The 21,584-nt window shown below is 41.0% G+C and overlaps 1 protein-coding gene across 2 annotated transcripts; it reads left to right on the forward strand.

Moving 5' to 3' along the window:
• The first annotated feature begins 14,858 nt into the window (after positions 1 to 14,858).
• On the forward strand, positions 14,859 to 19,728 carry SRSF5 (serine/arginine-rich splicing factor 5). 2 transcript variants are annotated; one of them, XM_006865587.1, is made up of 8 exons: positions 14,859 to 15,127; positions 15,899 to 16,043; positions 16,336 to 16,406; positions 16,554 to 16,652; positions 16,908 to 16,977; positions 18,206 to 18,279; positions 18,711 to 18,821; positions 18,925 to 19,728. In XM_006865587.1, the coding sequence occupies exons 2-8, from the start codon at positions 15,918 to 15,920 to the stop codon at positions 19,181 to 19,183; spliced, it is 810 nt and encodes a 269-aa protein (XP_006865649.1). In that variant the 5' UTR covers positions 14,859 to 15,127; positions 15,899 to 15,917; the 3' UTR covers positions 19,184 to 19,728. The 2 variants fall into 2 exon arrangements, with proteins under 2 accessions (XP_006865649.1, XP_006865650.1); XM_006865588.1 differs by having other exon boundaries at positions 14,864 to 14,998.
• Positions 19,729 to 21,584: the final 1,856 nt, after the last annotated feature.

Consider the following 21,584-nt stretch of genomic DNA (forward strand, 5'->3'; position numbering starts at 1 on the left):
TCTGTCTCAGAGTGACCCTGTATAGGGTTTCCAAGAGTGGCTGGTGAGTTTGAACCACCGACCTTAAGGTTCAAACTGACCTTGCAGTCCAGTGCATTATCCTGCACTGGACTCCAAAAATGCCCTGTGCTCCATCTACTCATCGGTTTCCCTGAGCTCCTGGCTACCACTAATCTTTTTACTGTCTCTATTATTTTTCCTTTTCTAGAATGACACATAGTTAGATCCATACAGTATGTAATTTTTTTCAGAGGGACTTTTTTGTTTAGTAATATGCATTTAAAATTCCTCCAAGTCTTTTTGTAGCTTGGTAGCTCATTTCTTTTTTACTGATAATACTCCATTGTATAGATATGTTGCTGATGTTGTTAAGTGCCATCGAGTAGGTTCTGACTCATAGGGACCCTTTATAAGGTTTCTGAGTAGTGGCTGATGAGTTTGAACCACTGACCTTGTGGTTCAAAGGACCTTGTGGTCTAATGCTTACCCTACAACACCACACCAGGACTCCTTGTATAGATCTACCTTAGTTTATTCAGTCATTCATCTATTGAAGGACTTCTTGGTTGTTCACAATTTTTGGCAATTACAAATAAGGCTGCTGTAAACATTTGTGTGCAGATTTTTGTATGGATATAGTACCTAACATGGTAAGAAGGTTTTTGAAAATGAGATTAAGATTTTTGAAATAAAGTTATTTTTTTAGATTATCCAAGTGAGCCCAATATGTCCTTATGAGAAGCAGACATGTGGACCAGAGGCCCAAAAGGTGATGTGGCAGCAGACGCAGAAAGAGAAGAGATTGGGAGATGCCACACTGCTGGCCTTGAATATGGAGGAGGGAGCCTTGAACCAAGGGCTGCAAGCAGCCTCTGGAAGCTAGAAAAGACAAGGAAATGGAGTCTCCCTCAGAGCCACCAGAAGGAAGCAGCTCATGGACAGCTTGATTTTAAGGCTCTGACATGTAGAATTGTAAGATAATAAATGTATATATTTTAAACCACTATAAGGGACTTCAGAAGTTCATGGAAACGTTCCATTATCTTTTTTTTTTTCTTCCATTATTATCTTTCAACTCTATATTTTTTCACACATTCTTTGAAGCCTCTCATACATTTGTGGTAATTTGTTATAACAGCAGATGTAACCAATACAGCTACAGATGCATTATCTCACTTAATCCTCTTAATAATCCTATATATTAAGTATTATCGTTGTTGTTAAGTGCTGGTGAGTCAGTTCCAACTCATAGCAACACTGTATAGGGTTTCCAAGGAGCAGCTGGTGGGTTTGAACTGCCAACTTTGTGGTTAGTAGTCTAGTGCGTAACCTACAGCACCACACGTTTTTCACATGCAGAAACTGAGGCTTAGCAAAGTCCAGCAACATTCTGCAAGGCAGAGAGTGCCTATTCTGTGCCAGGTTCTCTTTTAGTCTCTAAAGCTTACAGATAATAAGTTTTGAACCTAAGATCCCAATCATACATCTGATTAGCTGACGCACTGATAGATGACAGGCTCATCTACCTCCTCTGTGTGATTCAGCTTGTGGATGTTATTTGTAAAAGAGTGTAGATGCGTCATTCCTTACTAGTGATGGCTTATGCTGAATCCATTTGTACATTCCAGCTCCCACCTTTGTAACATGGTGACAAATATGTACCTAAATTTACTTACCACTGATTGACATTTTTCTCATCTGACTTAAAAAAACGCTATGAGGTTTTTGTCCGTTGAGTAACTGCTTTATTTCTAAGAAGAGGGGAAAAATCCCTTTAGGCTCCAGTGTTGGAAAAGACACACTGGGTTGAATTTGAGGTCCCATCTCTTACCAGCTGTATGACTTTTAGCTTTGGTTCAATGTTTTTAACAAAGGGAGGGAGAAGGAGAGTCAGGAATAGACCAGAAGAACTGTGTGGTGCTTGGCTACCGTTACTGAACATTTTCATAAAAGATTCTATAAAAGAATCCTGTTCAAAACTGGGGAAAATGAAGAACAGTATTTCAAATTCTGTTGGAATCCAGACTTACTGAATCCATGGTAACTGAAGGAACTATTGTCCTGAGATAATGTTTAAACCATAAACAAAAGAAGATCTCCTTAAATCATGCAGTATACAACAAGAGGTAAGATGGCAGAGGAAAGGTGAAGGTAGGAGGAGACGCAGGGAAGAATGCAAGAGTTAAAGTGATTATACTGTTAACTTATGGTGCATGGAGGGGATTGCAATCATTGGCATGAAGCAAAGCATACGATTTGTTGAATGTAAAACTGATGATCTGCTCTGTAAAGCTTCACTTAATTCACAATAAAATGTTAAAAACAAAACAAAACCCTGAAATCTTAAAATTAAGCAATAGTTCACTTTGATTAGTAATAAAAGTCTTCCTTAAGCATTGCGCTCTTTTAAAATCTATCAGTTGTTGTTAAGTGCCATTAAGTAGGTTCCAACTCATTGAGGCCCTACATATAACCGAAGGAAACACCTCCTGGTCCTGTGCTGTCCTCACAATTGCTGCTTCGCTTGAACCCATTGCTGTTGCCATTGTGCCAATCCATCTCATTGAAGAGCTCTCTCTTTTTCTCTGTCCCTCTACTTTACCAAGCATGAAATGGTCCCTCCTGACAGCATGTGCAAAGTATGAGAGATGAACTCCAGCCATCCTGGCATCTAAGGAGCATTCTGGCTGTACTTCTTCCAGCACAGACTTGTTTGTTCTTCCATAAGATCAAATTAACGACAGCAACTTGAAAGATTACACAGGACCCTCAGGGACAGTAGGTTTATGTTAATAAGGGAGGAATAACTCAGTAAAGAGGGTGAAAATGGCTGCGCAAGTTGAAGAATGTAATCAATGTCACTCACAGAATTGTACATGCGGAAACTGATGAATTGGGGTATGTTTTGCAGTGTATATTCTCAACAACAAAAATAAAATAAAGTACAAAAAAGAAAAGGAGGGGTAGGAGAACTGAGGCACTCCACCCAACGGCCAACACCATAGCCTCAGACACATGAGTCTTCTGTCCCAGCTAAGCCCAGATGAGTGCTGCACAAGGCCAGCAGGTCTGCACAGAGAAACCACAAAACCATAAGAAATAACAAACTAGGCACAGTGGCAGCAGCAATGGGCTCAAGTGTGGCAATGATTGTGAGGTTGGCACAGGATGAAGCAGTGTTTCCTTTTGCTGTGCTATGAGTCGGCACCAACTCAACAACAACAATATAGGGTTTTCAGGGAGCAGCTGGTGGGTTTGAACCACAGACCTTGCGGTTAGCAGTCCAGTGCTTATCCTACAGTGCCATACCAGATTCAGAAAATTAATATATGTAAGCCAAGGCCTCACTAAAAGGGTCAGATTCCTTTCTGTCTTGGCAATCTCCTTAGCATCGTATTCTGGTTTAATGTTTATTCAATAATAAAATGGTTTTCATGGTCCTTTATCTCTGTGGGGAGCTTTTCTAGACTGGAAACAGGATTTGTTTCCCTAACAGTTGTAAGTTGTAGTTGGAAACCACTCAACTAGAGCACGAGTGAAAAACAGATTCTTGAGCTTCAGGTTCCTGAATCAGACTGTCAGGAGATGACTCTGCAAAACTGCACTTACAAGTGCCCATGCTTCTTTTAAGGCACCATTAAGTTAGAGGAAAATTGAATAGAGAAGCAGAAGTAAGACAGAAAAGGCAGTGGAAGCTAGAATTTAAATTGGATATTAAGTCATAGCACACATTTTTTATAAGCATTTTGCTTTATTAGCAGATTCAGCATTGTGGGGACTACTTTTTATCCTCGCCTAAGAAAATTGCTGTTGTTGTTAAGTGCTGGGGACCATAAAAGTTCAGGAGAATTGCATCTGGAGAATTTCTGAGGGTTCTGGGGTCACTCTAAGGCCATGCTGCAGCCTTGGCAGGGAAATCAGAAAGTAGAATGGCTTGCATATAAAGGTCATTTTGTTGTTGTTGTTAGGTGCTTCCAGCTAGTTCTTTCTTGGAACAACCCTCTGCACAACAGAATGAAGCACTGCCGGGTCCAGTGCCATCCTCACAATGGTTGCTATGGTTGAGCCCATTGTTGCTGGTCTTCCTCTTTTTCATTGACCCTCTACTTTAAAGCATAATGTCCTTCTCCAGGGACTGGTCCTTCCCGATAATATGTCTGAAGTATGAAAGATGAAGTCTCACCATTCTGGCTTCTAAATGAGCATTCTGGCTGTACTTCTTCCAACACAGTTTGTTCTTCTGGCAGTCCATAGTATTAAAAAAAAAAAAAAAAAAAAAAAAGTTTTATTGTTAATTATGTGATAGGACATTAGTTTTACATACATTCTATCACATATCGTTTCATTGCCATAGTTACCATCCCGTCCATGCATCATCACCCAACCAAAGGGTATACCCTGCAAGCCTGCCCCCCCACCCCCACACACACACGGTCATCAGCACACAGCCCCTTTCCCTCTCTGGATCTCAAGTCCCCAGCCACTCCATCTCTCCATGTCATCTTCTCTGCCTCCATCTCAGGCATCACTGCTTCTCTGGGTAGGGTCCTGCTCTCTGCTCTTCTCCATTGATGGTTCCAGGGTCCTCTGTTCCTAGACTGAAAAGTTAATTACTCCTCTCCCTGTTATAAAATGTCCACCTTTACATTTCTAACCCTCACAATCAGTCCTGATAACAATTCTTCACTACTGCATCACAAGAGACCCATCTGCATTTCATTTCATCAGTCCTTCCTGACAGGCTGGTTACTATTCACTGGAGACTCTACCTTCCTGCATGCCCTCTTTATCTAGGTTCCTTCTTGAAAGCTTGTAAACCAGTCACTTCCTTGCCTTTGTAGCCCCCCATTTTGGGTAGCCAATGTCCAAGTTGCCCATCCCTGTCTACTCTTTGTGTGGAGGGGGTGGGAATAATTCTTGCAGCAAGGATTTGTTTCCTCTTTTGAGCTACTGCATCCATAGGTGTAGGTCAAGTTTATCAAATTGTATCAGATGACACTTTTTTCCTCTTCTGTCTTCTTCGGGTTGAGCTCTGATCATCCAGTCATTGAAGCCAGGTCAAGTGGGTATTATCTGCAAGTGTGGGTGTTCTTGCATCTGTCTGCTCTCTTCTTATCAGCTGGATGCTTCGCTCTCCATTCTAGTCCTCTGTGGCTGTGTCACTGACTCTGAGCCCATGAGTCCCCAGGTCTTGCCACACTGCTGGCTGACTAGGTCTCCACTCGGTTCATAGGAGTCTATTGAATGATGTAGGGCTTAGCTTGCAGCTTCATTACTGTTTTTCCCTCACTTCCCCTTATGGGTGATGGCCATGGTCACCAACCAGAGTGTGTATTCCCATTGCATCTTAGTCTTAGAAGAGGATTTGCAACCATGGTACTTTTAAAATTCTTCTCCAACACCATAACTCAAATGTGTCAATTCTTCTAAGGTCTTCTTTATTCATTGTCCAATTTTCACATGCATATGAAGGGATTGAAAATACAATGGCTTGGATACGGGCACCTTAGTCGCCAAACTGATATCTTTGCTCTTGAATACTTTGAAGAGGTCTTGTCCAGCAGACTTGCCTAATGCAATATGTCATTTGATTCTTGACTACTGCTTCCATGAGTGTTGATTGTGGATCCAAGCAAAATGAAGTCTTTGACAACTACGATCTTTTTTCCCTTAATCATGTTATTTATTGGTCTGGTTGTGAGAATTTTTGCTTTCTTTACAATGAGGTGCAATCTATACTGAAGGCTATAGTCTTTGATCTTCAGCAGTAAGTATTTTAAGTCCTGATTGCTTTGATTGTTAATTAGTCTTTCTCCAATCCTGATGCTATGTTCTTCTTCATGTAATGCAGCTTCTTGGATTATTTGTTCAGCATATAGATTGAATAAGTATGGTGAAAGGATATGGCACTCACCGTTCCTGGTTTTAAACCATTCAGTATCCTCTTGCTTTGCCAACTGCCTCTTGGTCTATGTACAGGTTCCTCATGAGCACAGTTAAGTGTTCTGGAATACCCATTATTCCCAACATTATCCATAGTTTGTCATGATCCACGGAGTTGAAAGCCTCTAACATAGTCAATAAAGCACAGGTGAACATCTTTGTGGTATTCTCTGCTTTCAGCCACGATCCATCTGATGCCACCAGTGGTATCCCTAGTTTCATGTCCTCTTCTGAATCTGACTTGAATTTCTGGCAGTTCTCTGTTGATGTACTGCTGGAGCCCATTTTTTAATTGAAAAGGAATTTGGACTCTCTAAATCTAAGTTGTCTCATTTATAAAATGTTATAATAGCACCTGAGGGCGCTGATGGCTCAATGGTAAGATTCTTACCTTCCATGCCAGAGACTTGGGTTCAATTTTGTCCAATTCTGCCATGTGCAGAATTGTACCCATCAGTCACTGGAAGCTTCTGTGTTGTTATGATGCTGAATAGGTTTCAGCTGAGTGTCCAGCCTAAGATGGACTAGGAAGAAAGAATCAGAAAGAAAGGCCTGGAAATCTATTTCCAAATATCAGCCAATGAAAACCATATGGATTACAAAGGCTCAGTCCCATTTTGCATGGCATCACCATGTGTTGGGGCAAGCTTGATGCCAGGTAACAACAACATAACAACACCTACAGAGGAGGACTGGAGTGAGGATTGATTAAAATAATGTTTGTAATATCCTTAGCACAGTGCCTGGCACGTAATATCTGTTCAGGGAGTGGTAGTTGAGTGAGGATGGTAAGAAGAACATGTTCGGGTGTCTTGATGTTAGAAAGTTTTGTAGCCGGAGTCTCAAGCATGTCTTCCTATCAGAGCTACAGCTACAGTCTCTGCGAGTGATATGACTATTAATATTCGGGGGAAATCAGATGAAGTCAGCTGATAGGCTTTATAGAGAACGAAGTAGAGGCCTAGGTCTACATTAGCCATCCTCTGAGTATTAAAATCACTGGGACACTTACTAAATTGGACCTCAGTCCAGCCTGATTCAGTCAGTATTTCTGTAGGTAGGGGCCCATGCAGCAGAAGTTATCAATATTCCCAGGTGATCCTAACTTGCAGTTGGTGTTGAGAAGCTCTGATTCAGGCCCTCAAATGGTGGTAGCAGGCTCACCAATATTTAAAATATGGTGAATTTAGAGTTAAGCAAACAAACCCCCAGGATATAACAATAGGAAGAAGGTATATAGGGCTGGACCTGTGTCAAAAACTGAACATTTAAAAAACCCATAAATTTCCAATAGAGATTATATAAGGATATGTATTTTTAAATACCTTGGGATCATTCGTCCAACAATGAGGATGAATGACACTTCTTCTTAGTGTTGGGATGTTTGAATAAGTACTTTTAAGCACTTGGTGATATTTAGGACACTTTTAGAAAAACAGAATAGCTGGTCAAGACTACATGCTGTAGTCTATCTCAAGTGGAAAAAACAGGTACAAATTTGAATAAGATCTAAAGATATTAAAACAAAGAGACATAGAAATGATCATGTTTGAGTTTTATAAGTCAGAAATTCCTTGATACTGAATTATATTTATGAAGTTGTCTCATATAAGCATAATATACCAGAGTTTGTTGTACTGTGGTAGTTTGTGTGTTGCTGTGATTACGGAAGTTTTGTCACTGGTATTTTAAATACCAGCAGGGTCACCCATGGTGGACAGGTTTAAGCTGAGCTTCCAGACTTAGACTAGAAAGAAGGAGAGAAAGTCACTGAAAACCTTATAAATAGCAGTTGTTGCTAAGTACCATGAAGTCGGTTCCAACTCATAGTGACCCTGCACAGGGTTTCCGAAGCTGTAAATCTTTACGGGAGCAGAATGCCTCATCTTTCTCCCATGGAACTGCTAGTAGTTTCGAACTGCTGACCTTGAGGTTGGCAGCCTGACTCGTAACCACTATGCTACCAGAGCTCCTTATAAATAGCAGTAGAATACTTTATATTTATAATATATACCATAATATTGAATATTGAAACATGATGAAGAACACCAGAATATTGTCAGATGTAGTGCCAGAAGATGAGCCCCTCAGGTTGGAAGGGACTCAAATTACAGCTGGGGAAAAGCTGCCTCCTCAAATTAGAGTTGACCATGATGACAGGAAACTAAAACTTTGGGGACCTTTATTTGCTGATGGGGCACAACTTAAAAAGAGGAGAAACAGCTGAAAACATCCACTAATAATAGGAACATGGAATGTATGAAATATGAATCTAGGAAAATTGGAAGTTGTCAAAAATGAAATGGAACACATAAGCACCAATATCCTAGGCATTAGTGAGCTGAAATGGATGCTATTGTCTATTTTGAATCTGACAGTCACATGGTTTACTATGCAAGGAATGACAAATTGAAGAGAAATGACTTCATATTCATCATCAAAAAGAACATCTCAAGATCTGTCTTGAAGTACAACACTGTCTGTGATAGGATAATATCCATATGCCTAAAAGGAAGATCAGTTAATACAATTATTATCAAATTTATACACCAACTACTAAACTCAGTCATGATGAAACTGAAGAATTCTATCAACTTCTTCACTCTAAAATCAATCAAACATGCAAACAAGATGTATGATAATTACTCATGATTGGAATGCAAAGTTTGGAAACAAAGAGATAGGATAAGTAGTTGGAAAATATACCCTTGGTGATAGATATGATGTGGTAGATCGCATGATAGACCAATGAGTTATTCATTGCAAACACCTTTTTTGAACAACATAAAAGACACATGGACCTCACCAGAAGGAATACACAGAAATCAAATTGACTATATCTGTAGAAAGAGACAGTGGACTGCTCCATATCATCAGCCAAAACAAGGCCAAGGCAGACTATGGAACAGACCATCAATTGCTCATATGCATGTTCAGGCTGAAGTTGAAGAAAATTAAAATGAGTCCGTGAGAGCCAAAATTGGACCTTGAACATATCCCAACTGAATTTAGAGATCATCTCAAGAACAGATTTGATGCAAAGGACACTAATGACTGAAGACCAGAAGAGTTGTGGGATAACATCAAGAACATGATATAGGAAGAAGGCAAAAGGTCCTTAAGAAGACCAGAAACAAAGAAAAGAACAAAATGGTTGTCAGAAGAGAATCTGAAGCTTGCTTTACAGCGTAGAATTGCTAAAGCAAATGGAAAGAATAACGAAGTAAAAGAGCTGAACAGAAAATTTCAAAGGGCAGCTTGAGAAGACAAAGTCAAATATTATAATGAAGTGAGCAAAGACCTGGAGTTAGAAAACCAAAAGGGAAGAACACACTCAGCATTTATCAAGCTGAAAGAACTGAGGAAAAAAATTCAAGGCTTGACTTGCTATATTGAAGGATTCTATGGGTAAAATATTGAGTGATGCAGAAAGCATCAAAAGAAGATGGAAGGAATACAAATTCACCATTTCAGGAGGTAGCATATGATCAAGAGTCAATAATCCTGAAGAAAGAAGTCCAAGGTGCACTGCATTGACAAAGAACAAGGCTCTCGGAACTGATGGAATACAAATTGAAATCTTTTAACAAACTAAAGCTGTACTGGAGACACTCATTTATACCAAGACATTTGGAAGACAGATACCTGATCAACTGATTGGAAGAAACCCATATTTGTGCACATTCCAAACAGAGGTGACCCAATGCAGAAATCATCGGACAATATTATTATTGCATGTTCAAGCCAGATTCAGATGAGGACATGGAATGAGGGATATCATTGCTGATGTCACATGGATCTTGGCAGAAAGTAGAGAATACCAGAACGATGTTTACCTGTGTTTTATAGACTACACAAAGGCTTTCAATTGTGTAGATCATGACAAGTTATGGACAGCTTTGCAAAAAGTGAGTATTCTAGATCATTTAATTTTGTTCATGAGGAACAAACCTGTGCATAGAGCAAGAGGCAGTTGTCTGACTAGAACAAGGGAATACTGAGTAGTTTAAAATTAGGAATTGCTGGCGACAGCATACGCAAGCACTGAGAAGCTGTGGCCCTGTGACCACGTGGACGAAAATCCAATTCCGAGGCCTTCTTCAGAATTGCAAGCCATGGACCCTGAGGGGCAAGGAAGTGACCCCCTGAAGTCCCGGGTTCATGGCCTTTGGTGAACTCACTGACCGGCCACCTCTGTGTAATTCTTTCTGATTGTACTTTTGTGTATTCTGTACTTGTCCTTTATGCTCCAATAATTGTAGCTTCTGGGAAATTGGTCTCTGATGATGAAAAGAATGATTCCTTTAATGGCACTATTGTAAATGTCACTGCTTTGAAGGTATTGGCAGTACATGAGGTATTGGGAACAAAATCTTTCTGGGGGGCAAGTTCTGGCTACCTGGCAAGTATGTCAAAACTGTTTTTGATCAAATGATTTAGTCATGTTTGATATTAACTAAAAATAAGAGCTCTTGATGACCATTTACAAAACTGAACTTCCCCCTAGAACCGAGTCAGTAAAGCTTCCTCGTATGACTCAGAAGGAACAAGAACAAGAGTACTAAAGAATTAGGTAATAGGATTCAGGAGGAAACCTGCCCAAGGCATTTGAATAAAATAAAATAGTAGACTATAGAAAAACTTGTATGAAGAACAATAATGGCAGCCCCTTCAAGCTGCCCCCGGGTATAATCAGTTTGACTCAAACGCTCTCCTCCATCGGGAAGAAATACAGAAATGTAATAGTAATGAGTGTTGTAGTATCTAGCTGTGGAATCTGGAACAGGATAAAGCAATATAGAGAAAAAGATCTTACATTCCTGGGAAGGTTGAGCCTCCCCCAGATTAGTGACCTTCAACCTTTGTAACCCTGCCTTAAAACAAAAATATGTACCCTTTGTTTGCAACATGTTTAAAGAGAATTAAAATTCTTGGGAAAAGGCCTGATTTAAGTTTTCAATTGAATTTTCCTAAGTCCCTCACCTCACCCACCTGTGATTAGACCATGTGCCTGAAGTAAACGGCATGTAGCTTCCCTGGGTCATGAGGACCTAGTGGTCAATGTATAAACTGTAATGGCTTGCTTAAACTTTTACATGATAATGATCTTAGATTAGCACAGAACTCATGATGTTCTCAAAATGTCTTAAGAATTTTTGTGAATCACTAAAACTTGTCTTAAATGAATAACCACATTTTTCTGTAATGAACACCCATCCTTTTTACTTCCTTCTATGTGAAAATAAAAGACTGAGGTAGAGTTAGTTCTGCATGCATTCTCGGCAGCAGGACTATTCTGTCTGTCAGCTTGCATCAAATACGTGTGTCTGTGTCTTTTGTCTTTAATCTTTTTCTCCCGCCTTCCAGACATCTCATCTTCGTGAAGCCCACCCCGTCGAGGCTGGACCCTGCCAAGGAATGGTCTAGACCAGGGTTGTATTCTTTCACCATACTTATTCAATCCAAGAATGTATAAAGAAGAAGGAGGTATCAGGATTGGAGGAAGACTCATTAACACCCTGCAATATGCAGATTATACAACCTTGCTTCCTGAAAGCAAAGAGGACTTCAAATACTTGCAGATGAAGATCTAAGACCACAGCCTTCAGTATGGGTTGCACCTTAATGTAAAGAAAATAAAAATCGTTACTGGTAGACCAATAAATAACATCATGATAAATGGAGAAAAGATTGAAGTTGTCAAAGACTTCAATCATCAACACTCAAGGAAAAAGCAGTCGAGAAATCAAATGACATATTGCATTGGGCAAATCTGCTGCATAAATAGATCTCTTAAAGTGTTCAAAAGCAAAGATGCCAGTTTGAGGACTAAGGTGTGCCAGACCCAAGCCATGGTATTTTCAGTTGCCTCATATGCATGTGAAAGTTGAACAATGAATAAGGAAGACTGTAGAGGAATTGATGCATTTGAGTTATAGTGTTGGAGAAGAATATTAAAAGTATTATACTATTAAAACTATCAAAAGAACAAACAAATCTGTGTTGAAAGAAGTACAGCCAGAATGCTCCTTATAAGCCAGGACGGTGAGACAACATCTCTCATACTTCAGAGATGTTATCAGGAGGAACCAGTTCCTGGAGAAGGACATAAAGATTGATAAATTGGAGGGTCAGCGAAAAAGTGGAAGTCCCCCAATGAGATGGATTGGCACAGTGGCAGCAGCAATGGGTTCAAGCATAGCAAGGATTCAACAGTTGACCCAGGACCTGGCAGTTTTTCGTTCTGTTGTGCATAATAAGGTAGATATGAGTCCATACCTACTCAATGGCATCTAACAAAGACAACAGTAAATAAATCAAGAAAAAAGTCTTTATAATTTTTTTTTTCCTCCTGAAGAAAATCACGACACCATGGGCTAGTGGTAGCAACTTTTTTCCGTCATTCATTTCCAAATTTCAAACCTTTTCTAAATTAAGTACTCTTATTATTATGTTTGTTGTTGTTGTTAAGTGCCATTGAGTGGGTTCTGACCCATAGTGACCCTGTACAGGGTTTCTGAGGAGCAGCTGGTGAGCTTGAACCACTGACCTTGCAGTTCAAATGGCTTTGCAGTCTGGCACATTAACCCACAGTGCCACACCAGGACTCCATTGTTATGTTGTTGTTAAGTGCTGTGGAGTCGGTTCCGACTCATAGTGACCCTGCACAGGGTTTCCGAGGCTGTAAATCTTTACAGGAGCAGAATGCCTCATCTTTCTCCTGCGGAACTGCTGGTAGTTTCAAACTGCTGACCTTGAGGTTCACAGCCCGATTCGTAACCACTACGCTACCAGAGCTACTCTTTTTGTTATGTGCTGTGAAGCCAGTTCTAATGTATCCACTGTATGGGGCTGTTGGTTTGAAACACTGGCCAGTGTTTATCCTATAATGCCACACCAGAACTCCTTAAAATAACTTATAGTAAGGGAAATTAGAAAGGAGCTCTGGTAGCGTTGTTGTTGTTGCTATAGAGCTAGTGGTTACAAATTGGGCTGCGAACCTCAGGGTCAGCAGTTCGAAACAACCAGTTGTTCCATGGGAGAAAGATGAGGCTTTCGACTTCTGTAAAGATTTACAGCCTTGGAAACCCTGTACAGAGTCGTTGTGAGTCAGAACTGACTCCACGGCACATAACAACAACAAGGGAAATCAGAAGTGGTTGCTTCCAAGGTTTATCTACAATGTCGGAATAAAAGTGAATGAGTTATTTTTTTTTAATTATGCAAAACTGGTTGGGAAATTCTGCGGTTCAAATAGACCTGTGGTCCAGTGCATTATTCTATAGTGTCATGCCAGTACTCCATGGACCAAACTAGAATTGCCCAATAGTGTTCCCTAGACTATAATCTTTTTGTGTAGTGCTGTAGCATAAGCACTGGACTGCTAACCACAAGGTCAGTGGTTCAAATTCACCTGGTGCTCCTTGGAAACCCTGTTCAGGGCTGCTATGAGTCAGAACCGACTTGATGCCACTTAACAATAACAACAATCTTTTAGCCAGGTCTTTTCTCCCAAGGAGAGCCTGGTAGGTTGCAATCCCCAAACTATCAGCCCTTGAGCACTTAACCAATGCATCACCAGGACTTCTTTATGAGGCTGGTAGCTAAATATGAGTTTTTCTTTTCTTTCAATTTAACCAGTACATGGTGGTGGTTGTGTGCCACTAACTCGGTTCTGACACATAACAACCCTGTGTAGTTTCCAAGGAGCAGCTGGTGGGTTTGGACCGCCAATCACACGATTGAGTGCTTAGTCTACTGTGCCACACCAGGACTCCCAATCCGACAGCCTGTAGGGTAGCAAAGGCAGGTTGGTTGACTCCTTTCTGGGATATACTGTTATCTCTGTGTAACTCTAGTTGCAAGCACGCAATGGGTACCTTTGGAAAATGGGTTGTCCTGGTTCCACCTAAAAGCACGTAAGAAAAAAAACTTTTAAACTACCGTTCTCTTTATGTCTAAGTCTTTAAGCCTGCCACCTTTACTGGGCTGTTTTGTTTCTGAAGAATTGTAGACTCTCATGTGTTACATTACTGAAACATGAACAGGGCTGGTTAACCAAATACCATTTGGGTTAAAAAGCACTTGAAACTTCTAACCAGTTCTTGGCGTGTGAAAAGGCAGAAACCCGAATCCCAGCCTCAATGTAAGCAAGATACCTCCTAGTTGCAGCCCCAACTATATCACTCAAAGCCTCCCATTTAAAAAACATTGCTATTTTCTCAGTCTTCTCACCACTAAATCATATGTCCATGGTGTAGTTAAAAATCATTCACTTGAGCATCAAGGACACCTCCCCCTCCAGTGCAATCGTAAATTTCCAGAAGGAAGATATATTTCGTTTAAATTTAATTTTCTTGTGAAAATCAACACAAAGAAAGAAAAACATTTCAACAAATTCTACATTTACAACTCAATGACACTGTTTACATTCTTTAAAGTTGTGTACACATTCCCCCTATCCTTTTCCAAATGATTACACAATCAGCTTATTGTCAGTCACTGCCCATCAGCTTCTTCAACCTTTCCTGATGCAGTCGTCCATTTAATATGACACAGATACGTCTTTGAAAGAGCACAACGCTCAGGATCGCCAAGTATTTTCGCAAATTCTGAGTTTCTTCACTATTCATTTTAGGAGCCTTGGTCCGCACCTATAGAGAAACTTTAGCTAGAAAAGGAAAGTAATTTGTCTCCACTTGACGTGCGCGACGAGGAGCCAGAACTCCCCTCCGCGCAGAGCACGGAGGCCCCACCCCCTCTAGCTCCGCCTCCCCGCGGCCGGAGGCTTGCTCCGGTGGTCTCGGTAGGGCGGCTCCGGTGCCGCTGAAATTTGGGTCCCCGGATCCGAAGGGGCGTGCTTCCAAGTCTCCGGGGCGGGGCGGTCACGGAAGTGACGCAGGGGCGCGCCCTCCATTTTGTGGAACGCCAGCGCTGTTAAGTGCGTCAGTTGTGGAGAGACGTAGCCGAGTGCAGTCCTGGTCTGCGGGGAGGCAGACGACTCCACTGCAGACTACGGACGGCTCTGGGTCTCAGCTGCCAAAGATCCTGTCCGGTAGGTGAGTGGCTCACTTTGAGGGAAAGGCTTCTCGGATCGAGGCTTCTTCATGGCAGCTCAGATCGCGGGGAGCCAGGGCTGCCCTCTTTGCGGAGGACGGCGTCTTTTGACCACAGTTTGTTCGAGGTGGGCGCTGGGACATGTTTCCCTTTTGGTATTGAGGGGGTGCTGAAGGTGGAAGGGCGGTGATGTTTACGGTAGTTTTTACATGGGGTTACGTACCCCCTCCCCGCCTCTTTTCTCTTATCCGCAACCCTCGTGGGGGACCGGAACCCACCTCTGCCTTTGCTCGGGGTGTGGTGAGAGCGTTTTGCGGGAGGGAACAGTGACTCCGGGAAGGTGGAGTTGGGGGCAGGAGGGGAGGGAGAAGGGAGTTTGGCACGCGCGGCTCTCTCCCACTGCTGACTCTGCGGCCGCCATTTTGTGGCTGCCCAGGGTCCGCCCGCCGGTCTCTGCGCAGGCGCGGCCGTGGTGTCGCCAGATTCCGGCTTCCACCTGCTGTGACGCTCCTGGGAGGCGGCGACGCACGCGCGGCCGGCCGCCATTGGGCTGGCCTTGCGGAAGGCGGGGTCGGCTCCGCCCGCACTTCTCGGCCTTTCTTAACTGCGGCAGACGGGAGGGGGCCAGAAGAGCCGGGGAGTGTGCGACTGCGCAGTTCGAGAGGTGGCAGTGGGCGTTGCGGTTGCTGCGGTCTGGGCCCAGGGAAGGATCGTGTTGGCAGCCGAGTTTTAATTTTGTCTGCAAGGGACCTGGCCTAAAAAGAGGCACTCTTGGCAATCTTGTTTAGAGCATCAGCTGGTAAACACTTTCTTTATGCCGTTTATGTTTTTTGCCCCCATTGACCATACCTTCCTTTAGTTAGGGGTGTCTCAATTGAAAAGCATTATTTTCTAACAGGAACTACTAGCCGGACATCATGAGCGGCTGTCGAGTATTCATCGGGAGGCTCAATCCAGCGGCCAGGGAGAAAGACGTGGAAAGATTCTTCAAGGGGTATGGACGAATAAAAGATATTGATCTGAAAAGAGGCTTCGGTTTTGTGGTAAGTATTAAGTAGTTTGCTTTTCCTAAAATGGGTAAAAGACTTTTATACACAGTGCATTTGATCCAGTTAAGCCCTGATAAGGCTATCTTTAGTAAAAATTAGGCAACCTAAAGCAAGGGTCTTTTCTTATAAGGAGTAAAGTAGCCACTTCCAGTGACTTCTTGGTTAGGGTTATTTCTATGGCACTGCCATATATTAAAAACTTTTCATCCATAGTGCTCTTAATATGTTGTGTAATAAATACACTTTCAAGACCATGTTAAGCATTTACGTTCTTACATGTTTTTAGGAATTTGAGGATCCAAGGGATGCAGATGATGCTGTATATGAACTTGATGGCAAAGAACTCTGTAGTGAAAGGTGAGAATCTTTTTATTTCTTAACTAATTATAATTAGCTTGGGAAAATTAGAATAGGTTTGCTGGGATGGTTTTCTGAATAAAATTGTAGGTCTTTCTGTATGACTCAAGTGTATAATTAAGATTTTTTTTGTTTCCCTTTCTGTAGGGTTACAATTGAGCATGCTAGGGCTCGTTCTCGAGGTGGAAGGGGTAGAGGACGTTACTCTGACCGTTTTAGTAGTCGCAGACCTCGAAATGATAGACGGTACGTGGTGGCTGCTTGGAACAATCATTATTGCAGGGGCAGCTTAAGGTTCAAGGACCATTAGTATTCTAGATGTTATACCATAGTCTGCTGCTAACCCCATACCATGCCTGATGAGTCTTACCGACTAATGCAGACATTGTATAGGTAGGAGCATTTGAATGACATGTCTTGTCTGATTTCTTGAACACAGTTGAACTCAAATGTGTACTTCACTGCATTTCTTCCATTTTGACTACTCATTTTCTTCCTCAGAAATGCTCCACCTGTAAGGACAGAAAATCGACTTATAGTTGAGAATTTATCTTCAAGAGTCAGCTGGCAGGTTTGTTAAAACACGATTCTAAGTTATTTTAATGTGGCTTTTTTAAAAAGTTAAATGGGTAGCTAAAATTTTAATATTTTATTAACTGTAGTTTTATCTTTAATTAAATTATGGGTTTAATGGCATTGTAATTTTATAATTTAAATTAACTGTAATTGGGGGATATTTTAATATTAGTGATCAAATGTAAATGTTTTGAGGATATTTTTTCATGTTTTTAAAAATCAATTTTAACCAAATATTAAACCCTTTATTTGCCAGCCTATCTGTGTCGTTGGCCTTATGACGAGGAGTGCCTGTGGGTTACCTTATCGTTGTCTTGGTCACTCTTGGTTGGGCCTGGTTGACTTTGCCAGTCAGCTCCTACAGTGATCAGTTGGCCACCTCTAGATCTGTGTTTGCCGGTCTAGACGTAATCGGTGCACTCACTTGAAGTGCCAGGTTGCAGCGATCCCAGAGCGTTGATAACGTGATCTGATCCCTAAGTTGAGAGCTGTCTTCCTGTAACGCTTCCGAATAAGAGGTCCTGGTCGCAAAGAGTTGAAAGATTCGAAGTTAGGTGGTCGTTGGAATCCTGATCGCAGTAAAGTGGTCCTTGGTAACTGCACAAGATTAGAACGTGTCTGCATCCGCCAGTAGTCTGCTAATAGGGAGGGCTGTGCGATAAAGGCTTCCATCGATTGGGTAGTGTCCTTCAAGTGGGTGGCGAAGAGCCAGTCGGGCATTTGTCATGAAGGTTTCTCCGACCGATTAATGGTTTGCTGCTTGACTAGCCTAGGGAAATGTTAATAAAGGTAAAGTAAACTTTTTTAATGACATATGGGGCACAAAATAACTGGTGTCTTGTAAATGTTCTGTTTTTAAATATAAAACTTCTGCTTTAGTCTTTAAAGAAATGTATTGTTCCTTTTTGTTTTTTTGCTTTTTTTAATTTATTTTTTATTTTTGTTGTTTTGTTTTTCTTTTGTATTGAGCTCAGTATAGACTAATACTATAATGTTAAAATCTGAATTTCTTCTAGCATTTTGCTTAAAAGCAATATGCTCTTAGCTTATTTCGTGCCCTACTATAAATAAATTTTGAATTCTGATAGAATACAAGTGTGGTAAAAACCATGTTTGTACTTTATCTAACATCTTCTCTTTCAGTAGTCTTTGTTTTTATACCTTGTGGTTGTTTGTGTGTCACCTTTTATTTTCTCTGCTTAACACAATTGTCTTGTGTTAAGGACCTCAAAGATTTCATGAGACAAGCTGGGGAAGTAACCTTTGCAGATGCACATCGACCTAAATTAAATGAAGGGTGCGTACATACTAGAGATTATGAAAGCCCTTACAAACACTCTAAAAGTCATACTACTGTGAATAGTTTTGAGGTTTTTAAATTTGAGTATGCCCAGTGGTAATTTTGTTCACCAGGATTATTTGGCAATATTTGGAGATAATTTGGTTGTTACAGTTGATGGAGGATTCTACTGACATTAGTGGGTAAAGCCCAGAATGGCGCCTAAAAATTTTATATTGCATGGGACAGTCTCCTCAACAAAGACTTGTCTTGCGTAACTAAAATTTTATTAAGGCTGAGGTTGAAAAATCCTGCTCATGCTGTAGTTTGTGGAAAATTTGCATCTTTTAATTCCATTTACCACAAAGTTTTTGAAGTCCACTCATAAGTACTTTTCAAGACTACCTGCTGTGTGTTAACCTAAAATGACCTTTTTTCCCCCATCTTAGGGTGGTTGAGTTTGCCTCTTACGGTGATTTAAAGAATGCTATTGAAAAACTTTCTGGAAAGGAAATAAATGGGAGAAAAATAAAATTAATTGAAGGCAGCAAAAGGCACAGGTAGGTGTTGCTTTAATGATTTTACGTCACAGTTTTATTAAATGGATTTGTAGGGCCTGTCATTTATGTTGAATTTCTCCCTTCTGCTCCCCACCTTCCCCAGTAGGTCAAGAAGCAGGTCTCGTTCCCGGTCCAGGAGTTCCTCTAGGTCCCGTAGCCGATCTCGTTCTCGTAGTCGCAAGTCTTACAGCCGGTCAAGGAGCAGGAGCCGGAGTCGGAGCAAATCCCGTTCTGTTAGTAGGTCTCCTGTGCCTGAGAAGAGCCAGAAACGTGGTTCTTCAAGTAGATCTAAGTCTCCATCTGTGGATCGCCAGAGGTCCCGGTCAAGGTCAAGGTCCAGATCAGTTGACAGTGGCAACTAAACTGTAAATAACTAGCCCTGGGGGCCTTTTAAAAAAAAAAAATCACACAAAAATTCCCAAACCATACTTGCTAAAAATTCTGGTAAGTATGTGCTTTTCTGTGGGGGTGGGGTTTGGAGGGGGTTGGGTTGGGCTGGATATCTTTGTAGATGTGGACCACCAAGGGGTTGTTGAAAACTAATTGTATTAAATGTCTTTTGATAAGCCTTATGCTCACATTTTTGTGAATGTCTGAAGTATATAGTTTATGTATATTGACAGAGCTCTTTTATAACTAAAGCAAATTTAATTTTTTTCTACTAGAAAAAAATTTGAATATTTTAGTTCCGGGTTATTCAAATATGTTAATTCAGAATTTGTTTAATGTTTCAATAATTAATAGCTTTGGACACATAAAAGAGCTCTAAATTTGCTTGTATATAAAAGCGTAATTTGAGTTTTCCATGTTTGGGGTCATGGTGTCCTCCCACTGACCCTCAACAGCTGCAGGACAAAGACGGCACAGTATAGCAGCTGTTTGTTATTGATAATAAAATACTATAAAAATGTTTTTGTCTACGTCTGATGTGGCATGCTATTTAGTTTCCACTCCAGACATTTATTTACATTTAACACATTTAAAATCCCAGAATTCTGGTGTGTGGTCTTTTTAAGGAAAAAAAAAACAAAAACAGGACTGGGTAGTGTTTCATTCTGTTACACATAGATCAATCGCTCTGAATCAGAAAGGACTCCGTGGCAATTAACAATAACACCAACATTACTGATAGCTTCAGACTAGTCAGAAGATGGTCAAAGAAACTATTTGTTGAGAAAATTTGATGGTGCATTTTCTGTATCTCTTAAGGTTACAATAATACAGTGTTATATAAATAGATAAATATATAGGATTTTAACCATGTTTTTTTGTTTAACAGTAAGTATGCAGAGAGGTGCTGGGGGAGGGGGCTCAAGAAGTTGTTGGAAAAACATTTTTTCATGAATGTTTTGAAACACTTGTATAAAAGGGGATTGTTGAAAATTGCCTATAGTGTATTTCTTAAGCACTGGATCTCAAGGTCAGTTTGAACTGCAAAGTAGGCAGTTCGAATTCTCCAACCGGTCCTCGGAAACCCTATTTGAGTCAGAACCGACTCAATGGCACTTAACAATTTTAACTGCTAGAGACTTATTCAGTCCCCTATAGTTGAATGTGTTAATTATAAGAATCATTTTGGAGACTAGGTTTTCTTGGTCCTTTAATTAGGTACTAAATAGCATCTATCACATCTGCTTCATATGCAGTTAGACTAGCCAAACACTTCATTGTCTTAGCTGCATTTAATGAATTGAACAATATAAAACCACCATTTCACACGAGGGGAGCCAATTTCAGAGGCTTTACCAAAAGTGGATATAAGTTCAAAGGTAGGTGGTACACAGAACCAGTCACTAGTCCTGTGCCATCCTCAGAATTGTTGCTTTGTTTTAAGCCATTGTCAATCCATCTTATTGAGGGTTTTGCTTTTACCAAGAATAATGCCCTCAAAGGATGGGTCCTCCTGGTTATGTCTCCAACCAACGTATGAAATGAAGCTACACCATCCTACTAAAAGCAGATCATCTGGAAGTACTTAGGTTTTTGTTTTGTTTTTCCGTTCTAGAAGCCCATGGAAATACAGTTGAGTGTATAGGCCTGGACTGTTAAGGGCTCGGACAACTTGTATTTGCCCTTTAATATAGAAATTTGCTCTCACTTGATTGTGGTTACCATCATTTCCTGCGCTGCAGCTTTTTGATGGAAAGGCTTTAAGCCTTTTATAGTAAACCAAAACCTGCTGAGGAGTGGATTCCAACTGCCTTAAACTTCATTAGGGGTTCCAAGAATAAACCTTTATGGGAGTAGGTGTTACCTGGGTTGGAACCATGGAATGCATTAGCCCGATACTTAAGTCGGCTGCTACCCAGGAATAAGGCAGAAGGAGTAGGTTCCACTTCAGACTTCAAAACGCAGATCTTGTTAATGACCTTGGGACAGTATATCAACACAATTTTGTCCATTTTGTTTTTGTGGTGTTTGCCAGAATTCTAAGTTTTTATTCTTGTGTTTTTGCTTTCACCTGCAGCTCAGGTAGCTCTAAGAACCTTTTCTTCCTCAGAAACCTTGTTTTTTGGCCCTACACTTGCCACCTACGTCCTGGTAGGTGTGATTAGAGAATGGAAGCATTTATCTTTGCCATTTGTGTGCAGCTCTGTTTACCAATTTTGGGTGAGTTTTGTGCTGGCTGCTGTTTGTCATTGATCAAATGATCTAGGAACTGGTAGTGGCTCTTACCTAGTGGATGGGGCTGCAGAGGGTAGACTTGTGGCCTGTTTCTGGGCATGGTTGATAAGTGCTGTCGAGTCGATTCCAACCCATAGC

Source organism: Chrysochloris asiatica, unplaced genomic scaffold, assembly GCF_000296735.1.
Source record: "Chrysochloris asiatica unplaced genomic scaffold, ChrAsi1.0 scaffold00079, whole genome shotgun sequence".
Classification (NCBI taxonomy): Eukaryota; Metazoa; Chordata; class Mammalia; order Afrosoricida; family Chrysochloridae; genus Chrysochloris; species Chrysochloris asiatica.